Genomic DNA, 13849 nt, shown 5'->3' on the forward strand with positions numbered 1-13849 from the left:
GATGCGAAAGACAGATTTGACTTTTTCATTATTACCACAAAGAAAGGAGGAAGGAGTGGCAGGTAAAGAGACACATATTTCAGTGCAGTAGAAGGAAGATTGTTCTAAAAATTAGAATGATTTAGTCAGCGTTTTGGCATCTAAAAATGTTTAAAGAGAGACAGTTACATGATGGTGTAGAAGCTATTTCTTAAATATGTACTTATATCCTTGTATAGTTTTGCTTCTAAATTTAATGTTATTAAAGTTTTTATTAAAACATTGGACATTTCTGCATGCAAGGCACTGAATATGATGTGATTATTTCTAAGTGTCTTTATTATTCTTTAAAAATACTTAAAGCAATTATAAAAAGATTATTTTCAGTGTAATACTAAAAACATCATAATACAACTTTAGGTGTAATGCCCAATACATCTCTGAATAAAGCATTTTTTCCTTCTAAAATCTAGCAATCTTCCAGAGTATAATTTGTAATTTATAGACACATATTGAGATATCCTAAGAAGAAAACTATTTAGTTCAAGAACCTTTAACCGTTAATAGGAAGTATCATTGGACAAACATTAATTTATATACGCATAACTAGAAGTGGAACTTTAAAACTATTCACAAGTATGAAACCTTATTTTTCAACTTAAAATCTTTATCATGCATAAAGATAACTTTAAAACCTCTGCAGAGTATTAAATAGTAGAACGTGATTTCAAAATACCTTAAGTCACTATAATTTTAATAACTTTTTGAGTAGTTGCCAGTTTAATTTTCAGTATGTGCAAATTGGAGGTAAATTATTTATCACTTCCAGCAAATGTCTTTTACAATTTTATTTAATTTTTTCATCCCTTTTAATGGATCATAAAGTGGCAGTCTTTTATTGGATATGCATAAAGTCAGAAGCAAATGAATACTTTGCAAATAGGTTACTGTGGATTGAAATGTCAGCCATATTTCACAGAGTATGAATTGCTTAGATCAGAAGAGATTGGACATTGGATGCTGAGCCATTCTTCTGTTCTTGGAACACGCTTATGTCCTTAGAAGTAAATAGAAGCATTGTGACTATTAGGACTTATTGCATTTTATTTACTTAATTATATCTCAATACTATTTCATAATTTCTCACACAGAATTTTGTACACTTTATATTTATCACTATTGAATACTAGTTGACATGAAAATGTGCATCAAACAATATTTTCATATGTTAAGTCATTAGAGGCTTCTTATATCCTCCTACTGTGAAAAAAATATTCTAGGGATGGAACAAAGAGTAAGTTAAGATGTTTATAAAGAAATAGTGAACCATGTAAATCCAGTTAGGAAAGGAAGTTGAAAGAGCTCTCAGCTCTCAGCCTGATCTTCCTTTACCTCCCTTCTTCTGTGTTCTAGGCCGCTCCTTTCTCACAATGAATGTCTTCCCTTTTCTTTTGTGACTTCCTATCTCCACCCTTGCTGTTTTTCCTCAGATGCCTCTTGAGGCTCTTCTTCTTAGTCCCTTCACTGTCTATTTCCATCATAATTGGACATCTCACCCATGAACTCATCTTCTCTAAGACTTCCTTTTCTTGCTGTTGAGTTCTAAATCTCCAGGCAATATCCTTTTCTTACCTCTTAATCCGTTATGCAGATGCTACAATACATGAATGTCTACTAAGTCATTTGGGTTTCACCTAGTCACTGTAAACTGAGAGATCCCACATTAAACTCGTGTCTCTTCAAACTTGCTCCTTCTTCTGTGCTCTCAATGCAAAACTACCATCTTGACGTGTAAGACAGAAACTCCAAAGTCATCTTTATTCCTTTCTCTTCACCTTTTACATTCAATAATTGTCCACATTGTTTTCTTCTAACTTTCTACTTTCATTTTCACACTCCCCCCCCTTTGCTTTCATTCTAGTTTAATTCTACTTTGGTTCTTATTTGAAATACACTGGGACTTTCTGAACTGATCTGTTTATTCTACAAATGTGTGCACACATGAGAGAGAAAGACAGAGAGAAGGCCCTCCCCCAATGAGAGTCACACCACAATTCTTCATTATGTCGGGATCTCTGGCAGGCATATTTTATAAGCTTACAGGGACAGGACTCAAACTCTGGTCAGCCATGTAGGCACTGACCTCTGCTTAGCAGCCCACTGCTGTGCTTTGAAGCCAGCCCTAGGTATTATATTTTATCAAGCTCACCTTCTCAAAACAACTCAGAAATAGATTCAGTTCTTTCCATTTTAGATTGAAGAATTAAAGATTGAGAGTGGGGTAATGAGGGTTCAAACCCAGGGCTCCAAATCCCCCAACATATGGACTGAATCTCTCCCATTTTCAATTTTATTTGACCCTTGGTACAAATAAGGATCTTAGCCTCTCATTTATACCTTGGATTAAATAAATATAGAATTGCTTTAATACAGTTTTACCCATAATAAAGTCTGTGAGAGTATGTCTTCCACCATCAGGAATATACTAACTAGAAATAGAAGTTGTATGGAAATAGGAATGAACAATCCACAGATAGTAACAGAAGTGACATAAAATATGACAGAAAACATTACATATTCATATCAAAGGCTTGGGAAAAAATTCGAAGTATTGGGTTTGGCTGTGAGGGTGATTTGGCCTAGGTTTGGCATAGCTTTAGACAACACCAGCTTCATGACAGTACTCATACCAATAAAGCAGAAATGATTTTTTAAGGAAAGAACAAACTTGAAAAGCAGAAGTAACCTGAGGTTTTCATTATTTGTAACACTTCTGGAACATTTTCTCAGAAAAGAAATGTGTTCTATACATACACAAATACATACATAAATATTTATACATCTATTATATATGTATGTGTGTGTATATATATACACATACATATATACACACACACACACACACACGTATTTGCAAGTAAATATCTTGTTTTTGTATATAGTAAGTGCCATTCTCGTTCACCATGAGAAAATATGTGAATATAGTTACAAACTAGAGGTGTGACACTACGCTCATGACAATGAGAGAAATTTGAAATAAGATCCTACAACAGCTGTGGAGGACTCAGGCAGTGTGGAATGAAGTGACGCTTTGACTGCAGTATCAGAAAGGGCCTGTGTTTGGGCCAGTTACCTTTTCTTTTTAAAGGTTTTTGCCATACGGCACATGCACTTGCCAGAGAGACAGAGAGATAGTGAAAGGAAAAGTAAAAAACCACTCTGTGGGGGCATGGCCATGCTGCAATCCATTCCCTCCTGGGATTTTGGGCATGCATGCACATGTGCCCAGCATGAGTTTCAGCTTGCTGGATCTTGGGCTCTATCCACGGTTGACCATGTGGGAGTTCAGTGCCTTAACCACTGTGTCACCTGCTGGCCTTGCATGTTACCTTTTTAAGCTTCAGTTTCTTCAACTGGACAGTGACAATAATGCTAACAGCTACCTTATGGGCTGCAAGAGTCAAATGAGGAGACAAATTCAAGTGTCATAGAAAGAAATCAATAAATGCCTGTAATTATTAGTGTTGTTGATAGTAAAGTTTTGATCATGCTATTATTACTCTTAGGAAGGTGAAGATTATATTGTGTCAGTAAGTTCATATGTCAAAAGAATCATCCAATGGATTTATCTGTGGAGACTCAACTCAGTTTAAAATTTTTTTTTTTAATCACTGTTTATCCTTACAGTGTATATATTTTTTTCCCAGCATGAATACATTGCTTATTAGTCTAGTCCAAGACATTACCATATACATTATCATCAACAGGTACCTTTTCAGTTTTGTGTCTGTTAAATGTTCTTTCTTCCTGATTCCCTCCTCCTGCTTCCTGCTACCCTGCCCCTCCTATACTGTCTTTAGTATCTATAGTTACCCTCCTTGCTTCCTGATTCCCTCCTCCTGCTTCCTGTTACCCAGCCCCTCTTATACGGTCTTTAGTATCTATAGTTACCCTCCTTGCTTTTAACTCAGTTGTATTTGGCAACAGCTAAAAGATACCACGCTGATCTATGGGACTAATACAATTATTTTGCAAGATTTTATTAACATGCATTTCTACTATAGGAAAGTGTAAATTTTGTTTTAAAATTATTTTTTTAATTATTTCATTTTGGTAAACATTAAGAAATTTTTTCTTTTTTTCCTTTTTTTTTAATTTGTCAGAGAGTGCATGCTCCCACCAGAGAGACAGAGAGAGATAAGGGTGTGAGAGAGAGAGAAAATATCCCTCAACAGGGCATGGTTATGCTACAGTCCCTGCTCCGTTTTTCCATGGGCATGGACATACACATGCCCGGTATGTTTTTAAGCCACTGGGGCTGGGACCTGAACCATTAGGTCGGCCATGTGGGATCTGGATGTGGCCCCTTTAACCACTAGGGCCATGGGGCCAGCCCAAACATTAAAAGTTTTGAATGTTTTATTCATTAATTAGAGAACTGAGTCCTTTCGGTTGAATTTGTTTTTAAGTTTATATTCTTTCTTCATTTCTCTCTCTGTCTCTGTTTCTTTCTTTCCTTTAAAAGATAAAGGGAGATACCCTTGGCAGACTCTGACTGATCCTCCTTTCAGACTGTCAGTCAGCCAGGATCAAGGGTGCATGTGGGTTTGCCTTGAATGTTGAGGTCAACCCCAGGTTTCAAACCTGGGCCTTCCAAAGGTTCAGACAGTGGGGTGCCTCCAGTATCATGCAGGGGTGCCCGACCACCCAAGCCACTGTGGCTGGGCCCAAATTCTCTTGAATTCCACGTGCCAGATCATAAACAACTTCAGTCAGCATTGACTGGTCACTTAAAGTTGAATCAGCAAGGTTACCTTAAGAATAATATGTTATTATGAATCAAAATAATCTTATCTGTCCCACAATAAAAGCATGTCTACTAGGTTATAAGTCTTGGTACATGCTTTAAAGTAGAGGAATTGGGAACTAGGAAAGATTATTTTTGGATTCAGTTATGCTTAGTAGTTAAAAAATCAAAACAAAACAAGGCACTTGGGTTTGCAAAATGAGTGATGAAAGTTTTCTTTTTTTAAAATAGACCATTTGGCACTCTCTGTTAACATAGTTCAGAAGTTCAGTTAATTTGATGGAAACATCCCTAGTTCTCATTCTTTTCTGTATTTAGCTAAACTTTTTTTTCCCCTAAACAACATGTTTTGAAGTCAATATTTTACAAGAGATGCTTTTGATAGTATTCTTGATTTTTGAATAAGAGTTCAACTCAAACATCGTTAATGATATATTTCTTGGTAGCTCTATTCTTACATGAATCCAAACTAAATATCACATTGAGAAAAGAAAACACAGTAAAGATTTTCATTTTCTCATTCACCAGATCTCCATGGTATGATTGAAAGAGTTCAAAATGACTTAGAAATCTAGCTTTACTATTTTGGGTAAGGTAATTAGCATTTCTGGGCCTTCTGTACCCTCTCTGTGAAACTGTGAAACTGTTGCTTCCTTCAAGGGCTATTGTGAGGATTAGATGAGATAATTCTCATAAAATGCCTAGGATAGCATCTGGCACATAGCAAGAACTCGGTAATATTTCTCATCTCCCTTCTCTGGCATCACTGTTAAACACTCTGCTAGTGGCTTGAGATGGTTTCTGTTTCATCCTGTCCCTATTAGTATTTGACATGCAATTAAGGCCTTAGAGTAGAAATCTATATATAACAAAATTCTGTTAATTCAGAGCGAGTAAAGCAAAGTTTTTGGCTATTGTGTTTTATGAGAATTGGAGTTCGATGCTTTAAAAATTGTAATATTGTGTGGAGACTGTATTAACCAAATGTTACCTATGCACTACTTTCTGTTCTCATGTATGGATAACTTTATATGTGTGTGTGTATACACACACACACACACACACACACACACACATATATATATATACTTTTGAACTATTTTAGGAAAAAAGCTTTTCCTTTACATATTTTTAAACCCTTTGTCATTTTCCTCCCATTTTTATCTTGTTACAGTTATTTTTTTAAAAAGTTACCAATTCTGGAGTAACCGATCCCAAATAATGCCTCACTAGAGTCTAATTAATAAAATTTTAACTATTATTATTTTATAATTTGAAATTGTATTTTCAAGATGTATTTTAACTATGATACTTATAGGCCAGTGACAAAAATTATATTCTCCTTTTTCTACATTTGTTAGGATATTTTAATATTCTGGACCTCTATCACAAATGCCTACAAATTTGTTTTTCTTTTTCTTCATTTTCTCTCTCTTTTATTTCTACTTTTTTTTTTTCCTTTTTGTGCAAGAGGGTGTAAGTACTCACACAGAGAGACAAAGAGACAGAGAGAAAGAGGCAAAAGCACCCTCCATGGGGCATGGTCATACTGCAATCTCTTCTCCATTTCCTCCTCCTTTTGGGGTTTTAGGCACACACACACATCTGAGGCTTTCTCAGGCTACAGTGTTCATAACTCAAACCATGTGGATTGGCCATGTGGGATCCAGCTTCCTTAGTCACCAGGACACAGAGCCAGCTGTCCACTTTTTAATATTTTACCCTTGAGTGGTTTATTACTTCCAATGACATGTCCTTAAACAACGAGTCTTGCAATAATAACAATATCTAAAGAGTGAAGAAAATAAGTAAGATCTAAGGATTTAGGTTTTTCAAACCCAAAACTACCTGCGCAGTTACCTAGCTAGATTAAGAAATTTTAAAGTGTATATTAATGCTTTTTAAAGGAACATTAGATCATTTAAGGAGTGTGCCCCTGACTCTTGAGTAAGGACTAGAACTAAGAAACTAAACTGGAATAACTGATCGAGAACTGTGACTTTTACACTTTAAATATATTTTTTGTCTGTTTTTGAAATTAGATAAGGGAATAAAAGTGTCCTATAATCTTGTAGTTTTTAATGTATTTTTAATGATTGTTTATTTTCTTTCAGAACTCTTGATGTTTCAGTGAGTTTTAATGGAGGAAAATCTGTCATTTCCAGTTCATTAATAATCACAGCTACAGAGTGTGTAAGTAAAAGTTTGCCTAACGTTTTGCCTAAAAAAATAATTTGATTAGGACCAGCAGTTGGCGTTATGGCTGTCGCTGGACTCCCATGCAGTTTGAGCCCCGGACCTGGTGACTTAAACTCATGCTGGGTGCGTGTATGTGCGTACCAAAGATCCCAAGAAGAGAATGGAGGAGAAGGGATTGCGGCATGGCCATTCCCCCTGGGGGGTGACTTCTCACTTTCTGTCTTTTTGTCTGTCTCTGTCTTTCTGGTGAGCACACGCCCTATAGCAAAAACCTACTCCCCAAAAAAAGAAAAAATTTTATCCAGGTATAATCTATGCAGCTTCAGTGTTCCTGTATTCTTCAATAAAGAAGGTAAAAATAATAATAACATTGGAGACCAATACAAGGAAAAATTTATATAAAATTTATTATTTTTTTATTTAGCCTCCTTTAAAAGGAATTTCAAGATACTATACATTAGGTTTTGATATCTATAAAATTCAAAATTCATTTTTAAAATCAGAATAGCATAAGATGATGATTTCCAAATGTCTTAAAACATTAAATGTGGAAATGATAGTATTGTCTCTTGTGAAACTAGATCTTAGTAGATAAGACATCATGTTTGGAATCTTTAGTACATATTAAGGATGACTTTATTATTTTGTCCACTTTAAATATTGGTGTTCTCTAACATGAGTAAAAAATTGATTTTAATATTTTGAAAATATCTTAATTTGAAACTACATTGAACTATATTTTAGTTGACATTATTGATGTGCATTACCTAAGATGCAATAGTTTGAAATGTAAGCTACATTTGTAAAAGAGTTTTTTTTTCCTTGTAGTTAATTTGATGAATTCATTGAAAGTTTTGATATTATACTGTTGAAAATGAAAACAGGAAGCACTGAAACGGACTGACCACATGGCTTTTATTTTTAAGCATGTATTTCCTTTGTAAAATAAATAAATAAATAAATAAAAGCAAAATTCCTGTGCTCAAAAAAATAGAATCTCAAACTTAGGTATTTTCTTGCATCTTATGGTTTCATGATTTTGTAATTTGATTAACTTGGGAAACAATCTTTAGGTGGGGACAAACCCAGCCAATTCAATGGTATCTGTATTGATAGCAGTGTTTGTCATTGTAAGACAATGTTGCAGGGAACAGGAAAAATCCATGTCGACTCTTGGGTCACTTCAAACTTTCTGGCTAACTCTTTATCAGCACCTGTTTTTATTTTTAAAATAGCTTGTTTTTTTTTGTTTTTTTTTTTTGGTGTTTTGAGTTGTGTGTGTGCATATTTTGTTTTTATTTATTTTACATCTGCAATGCATGTTGCAATTTGTAGTTTTGTGGATGTTGCAGTTTGTAGGTTTTCTGGTCCCTCAGGATGTGGTCGAGGTTACAAATATTTGTGGTATGAAGTTTCTCAGTGTATAGTTTGCTGAAATGGCATTCTTTCTCCATCCTTCTTATTCTGCACTTCCAGCTGTCTTATTTCACCTCTCTTCCCCGGGAGTAGGAAAACAGTTCTTTGTTTCTATTTTACAGCTACACATGATTTCCACGTGAAGGGATGTTGAAGTTAAATGACTCATTTGGGACTGATAGATTGTGTGCTTTCAGGACTCTTTCCAGGCCTTGCTAATTTCTGAGAGAGGTTACTGTGACTTGAGATGGTTTAAGAGTGAGGTGATTTCAGAGAAAGGAACGATGATTGTGTGAGAGATGGAGAGACAGAGAAGGGAGAAGTGATGATATTGAGAAGAGGAGATTTGAGCAAAGACTTGAGGAAGGTGAAGGAGTGAGCCTACAGACCGTCTGGGGGAAGCATGTTCCAGGAAGAGAGAGCTAAAACAACGCCTGAGGGGGGCCATATCAGTTTAGAGAGGAGCAGGGTGGCCAGTGTGTTGGAGTGGAGGTGGTGGAGGGGATTGAGAGAGGGGAGCAATAGTCTCAAAATGAGTAGAGGAGAACAGAAACGCTGGGCAGAACATGTAGGGGGCTCATAAATCATCCCAAGGTCTTGGGCTGTTCTTGTTGGTAGAACAGAAGGAGACAGGATTTGACTTATGTTTTAAAAGGATGACTCTGGCTGCTGTGTGAAAGTAGGCTTTGGAGGTAGAGACAAAAGTGGAGATACTGACACCAATTCTGTGGCTAGTTTAGTAATCTACGTGGGGTTAGGGAGTGACCCTAGTGGGGTAATAACAGTGGGGATGGTAAAAAGTGGGTAAAATAGACATAATTTAAAAATGGGGCCCATGGGATGCCTAGACTTATTTGATGTGGAGTGTGAAAGAAAGAAAAATTAAGCATAGTTCCAAGCTTTTTCTCCTGAGCAAATAGAAGGATGATTTGTTACCAGATAGAGCAGTTTCTGCAAAATGAGAAGTTCTGTTTTGGTAATGTTAAATGGGCAATGTCTGTCAGACATCTCAGTGGCAATGTCTAAGATGGCTGCAAATCTATAGGTCTGGAGTTCTAGACAAAGTTCTGGATTAGAGGTACACACTTGGAGTTGTTAACCAATGGATGAAATGAAACCAAATTCCACCTGGTATTTACTGGAAAAAAAGGGGCTTTTAGGAGGTTAGAACAAGAAGGCAACAAAGACCAGAGAAAATTTATATTAATGGGGAAAAATCAAGATGAGAAAGGAGAACAAGACAGGCAAGAAGAGAGAAGAAGAAATAATATTACAAATAAAGAGCAAACAGGGTGGGGATGCCCTGAAGAAAATGAGAGTAAATTAATTTGGTTGAAGTGGAAATAAGTGGAAGGAAATTTTGGAAATAGATTTAGATCAGAGTATCAATACCTAGAAAACAAGTTTGAATTTAGAGTTTATTCCACAAGCCTATGATTCCCAAACTACCACAAAGAGATATCATTGATAGAATGAAAAAAGAAAGAAACTTAATCACATTTTTCATGTTAGATTTATTCAACTTAAAAAATATTTTTGTTCTAGAATTATTGATCCTGCCACTTTATTTTTAAATATTCCTTGATTGAAAAAATATAATTTCTTCAGTAAAATGTTAGGCCTTTCATTTCTTCCTTCCCTCTCCCTTTCTTCTTTCTGTCCCCTTCCCCATTTTAGTCCACGATCTGTTGCTGATAACAGAAATACCTGAGTCTGGGTAATTTATAAGGCTAGTATTCATTAGGTTTATGGTACTAGAGATTCAAGGTCAAGGGGCTGCATCTTGTGAGGGTCTTCTTGTTGGTGGGTACTCCCTGAAGAGTCAATCCTGAGGTAGCCCAGGGCATCAGATAGCAGGACAGAGCAAGAACATGTATATCTGTCTGCTTCTGTGTCACTATTTTGGTCTCTCTCTCTCTCTCTCTGTCTTTCCATATGAAGCTACCAGAACTCAGTCATGGGAGCCCCCACCTTAATGACTCTATTTATTCTTTTTTTTAAAGAGGGTTTTGCCTTAAGGTGTGTGTGCTTGCTGGAGACAGAGACAGAGACAATGAGAAGGAAATTGAAAAATCACCACTCCTGAACCAGCAGTAAGCGTAATGGCTATGTCACTGGATTCCCACGTAGTCAACCGCGGTTCGCATCCCGGACCCGGTGACTTAGAACTCACGCTGGGTGCGTGTGCATGCGTGCCCAAGATCCCAAGAGGAGAATGGAGGAGAAGGGATTGCAGCGTGACCATCCCCCCGGGGGGTGATTTCTCGCTTTTTGTCTCTCTGTCTGTCTCTGTCTGTCTGGCGAGCGCACGCGCCCTATAGCGAAAACCTCTCAAAAAAAAAAACAAAAACAAAAACAAAAAACACTCAAAAAAAAAATCACCCCTCCTTGGGGGGATGGCCACACCATAATCCCTTCTCTTCCATTCTCTTCCTAGGATCTTGGGCACACATGCACACATGCCTGGTGTGATTTTCAAGCCACCGGTTTGGGACTTGAACCACAGTTGGCTGTGTGGGAGTCTAGCAACTACGGCATCTGCTAGCCCTAACTCTATCTACTCTTAATAAAAGGGCTTCTAGCCCCCAAATTTCCACCTCTTAATCCCATAGTTAGATTAAATTTTCACCATTTAAAACTGTTAAAATGTCTCATCAAATTGCAACCCATAAATTTTTGGGTGCTACGTTCACCCTTCTAATGTTCTATTCTCTGTTTTCCTCCATCCCTGCATTCCTGTCTTCTCCTTACTTTCCTCATGTTCCTCTCATACCTCCTTCTTAGTTTCTTCCTCTTTCTTACCATTCTTATATATTATTATTTTGCAAAAGGATTAGCTAAGAAACCTATGTGAGAAGCTACATTTTTTAAGATTTTACTGCCTTAAGAAATTATGAAGTCTGACTGCAGAGATAATAGTGTGTTTTTAAAGAACTTCAGGCAATGAATGTGATGTTGCAACATGCTATTTTGGGAAGATTAGATTAGTAGGGTCATGTAAGAGAATTAGGACAGAAAAAGAAAAACAAGGCCTAAAAAAAGCTTTTAGGAGACAAACGCAGGAGCTTAGGCATAAACCCCTAGATTCTGAATTAACTAATAGGAGTAGAAACAGTTTCAGAAATGGTAGTAGATATTGTATTAATGAAGAAATATATATTATAAACTGACTTACTGGTTTTGGAGGAAATAGTTGATTCCTAAATATTAAATCTCACCATCTAGAAGAACGTTGGAAACATCTTAAGTTATAGTTGAATCTGGAAATTAAGAAAATTTTCACTGTAGAGGCGCTAGGTTGGTCAGGTTGGTAATGTCAAATGGCTAATAGTAAATAAAGCCTCCAACCTCAGAGAGGAATCAGGGCTGTTGATGTTGTGAGAAAGGGTAGGGAAATTGGAGAATTTAAGATTAATGCCATTTGAAGTAGAAGAAATACCATACTGTTGAAGAAAAATTGCGCTGGACATAATTAAACAAACAAACACGTTTTTTTCTTTTTAAGAATTATTTTATTTAACTTTATTGATTTAACTTAATTTCACTAGAGAGGGACAGAGAGAAAGAAAGTGAGAAAGCAAGCCACCAGGTCCGGGACTTGAACTGTGGTTGACCATGTGGGAGTCCAGTGCTCTTCACCACCATGCCACCTGATGGCTCCAGCAAAGAAGATCTTAATTAAGACTATTGCAAGGGAGAGATTGAATTCAACTCTGCTGAAATAAAAGAATCAAAACAGCATGGTATTGACTAGAACATTTTTAAGAGCTGGTCTAGGGGGAACTGTAGACCACCTGTATCTACAACGTTGGCCTTACCCAAAGGGAAAGTAAACTTTCTCTTACCTTCCTACAGGAGATAGTGCTGAAACTTGGAGCAAGGCATCCACTGAGGTCAGGCTCCTATCTGTCTACAGAGGTGGGGAGCTATTTCCTTTGATGGTTACGTTTCAGAGCGATTCCTGCAGCTCTGTCAAACTGGCCAGATCCTTTAAAGGACTTCGATATACATTTCACAGTGCAAAGAGATTTTGCAGTTTTGTGTTCTCTAAAGTAGATGTTTCAAGTAAGGAGAGATCGGAGACCCACAGTCAGGAAGAAAGCAGAGTTATTTAAAATTTAACCAGATTTAATCAAGGTAAGTCTGTCTTGGAAATGAGCAAGAAAAGGAACAGCTCAAGCCACAGGAAAACCAGAACACTTACCATACACAAGGCAAAGGGAGATGAAATTCCAGTGAGGGGACAGAGCAGTGGCAGGTGCCTGGGAGAGGCCAAGGAGAAGGAGATATAGGAAAGGTCTTAGGGTTCAGCCTGGGCTAATGACTTAAAGCTTTTCTGAGTGACTTTGACTATTCTGTTATTAATTTCAGGGTGATAAATATTATAATAAATTTTAGCATACAGATAATGCTCATAGAAACATTTCTATTTTTTTTCTTGTAGATTTAATCATTATTTTGTATTCACCTTCAAATACTTCTGGCAAGTGGTAGTAATATTACTATTTTATAGAAATAAAGAGTGAGACTTGAGCTGATGAGATATATTTATAGATTTGTACCTTAAATTGCTATTCAAAATAGAATAGAATAGTGGGTAATATTCTGATAAATTTCTGGGCATTGGATTTAAGTAATACTCTTTCTTTCAGACATATTCAGCAATGGAGGTTAGGAGAAATGCAATTAGCGATGTGGGTTACTATAGCAGTGCTTTTGACTTTTACAGGCATTTGGAAACCCGCCAAATAAAACACCATTATTCTAGCCATTGATTACTCCTTGTGAAAAATCCCCCACATAAAGAAGCCTCTTGTGGTCTGGCAGGTGGTGTGGAGGTTGAGACACTGGACTTGTAAATGGGTGACCGTGGTTCACATCCTGGACCTGGCATCTTGCTTTGTCACTTTCCCTCTGTCTCTCTTGGTCACATTAAAAAAATAATAATAATAACAGGGTCCAGCAAGTTGTGTGGTGTTTAAGGTGCTGGCCTCTCACATGCTGACCATGGTTTGAGTCCCAGGCCTGGTAGCTGGCTTTCTCACTTTCTTTCTCTCTTATGAGTGCTGGTGCCCTATAACAAATTAAATAATAATAAGTAAAATTAAATAAAAAATACTTATAACAAATCAAATTAAAATGAAATAATTCTTTAAAAAGAAAAAGCCCCTCTCTGTGCTCTAAGGATCTGTGGGTCTCAGCCTATAAGAGACTGAGACCTTGAAGGCACTCAGGGCACTGAACTGTAATTTCCTGTTGACTTCTGGGCTGTCATCACCAGCCTAGAGACAGTGACTGCAAGGGCCATGCCGTGCTCATTGCTTCTCTCCCATGGCTGGTCCTTACAAAGGAAAGGCGCTCCAATTTGCTAAATGAATGAATGGAAGTAGCTGCATATCTATTAATAGTTTTAAAGTGGGGAAAACTAAAGTTTAGAATCAAGAGACT

The 13849-nt window shown here is 36.8% G+C and overlaps 1 protein-coding gene across 1 annotated transcript in view; it reads left to right on the forward strand.

Annotated features, from left to right (window-relative positions):
• The window catches only part of ANTXR2 (ANTXR cell adhesion molecule 2), a 175100-nt gene that overhangs the window by 64971 nt on the left and 96280 nt on the right, over positions 1-13849 (forward strand). Inside the window, exon 11 of the mRNA XM_006151459.3 lies at positions 6901-6979. Coding sequence (XP_006151521.2) covers positions 6901-6979 — 79 coding nt within the window. The remainder of the gene's footprint in view (positions 1-6900; positions 6980-13849) is intronic.

This window comes from Tupaia chinensis, unplaced genomic scaffold (assembly GCF_000334495.1).
Source record: "Tupaia chinensis unplaced genomic scaffold, TupChi_1.0 Scaffold000318_1, whole genome shotgun sequence".
NCBI classification, from domain to species: Eukaryota; Metazoa; Chordata; class Mammalia; order Scandentia; family Tupaiidae; genus Tupaia; species Tupaia belangeri.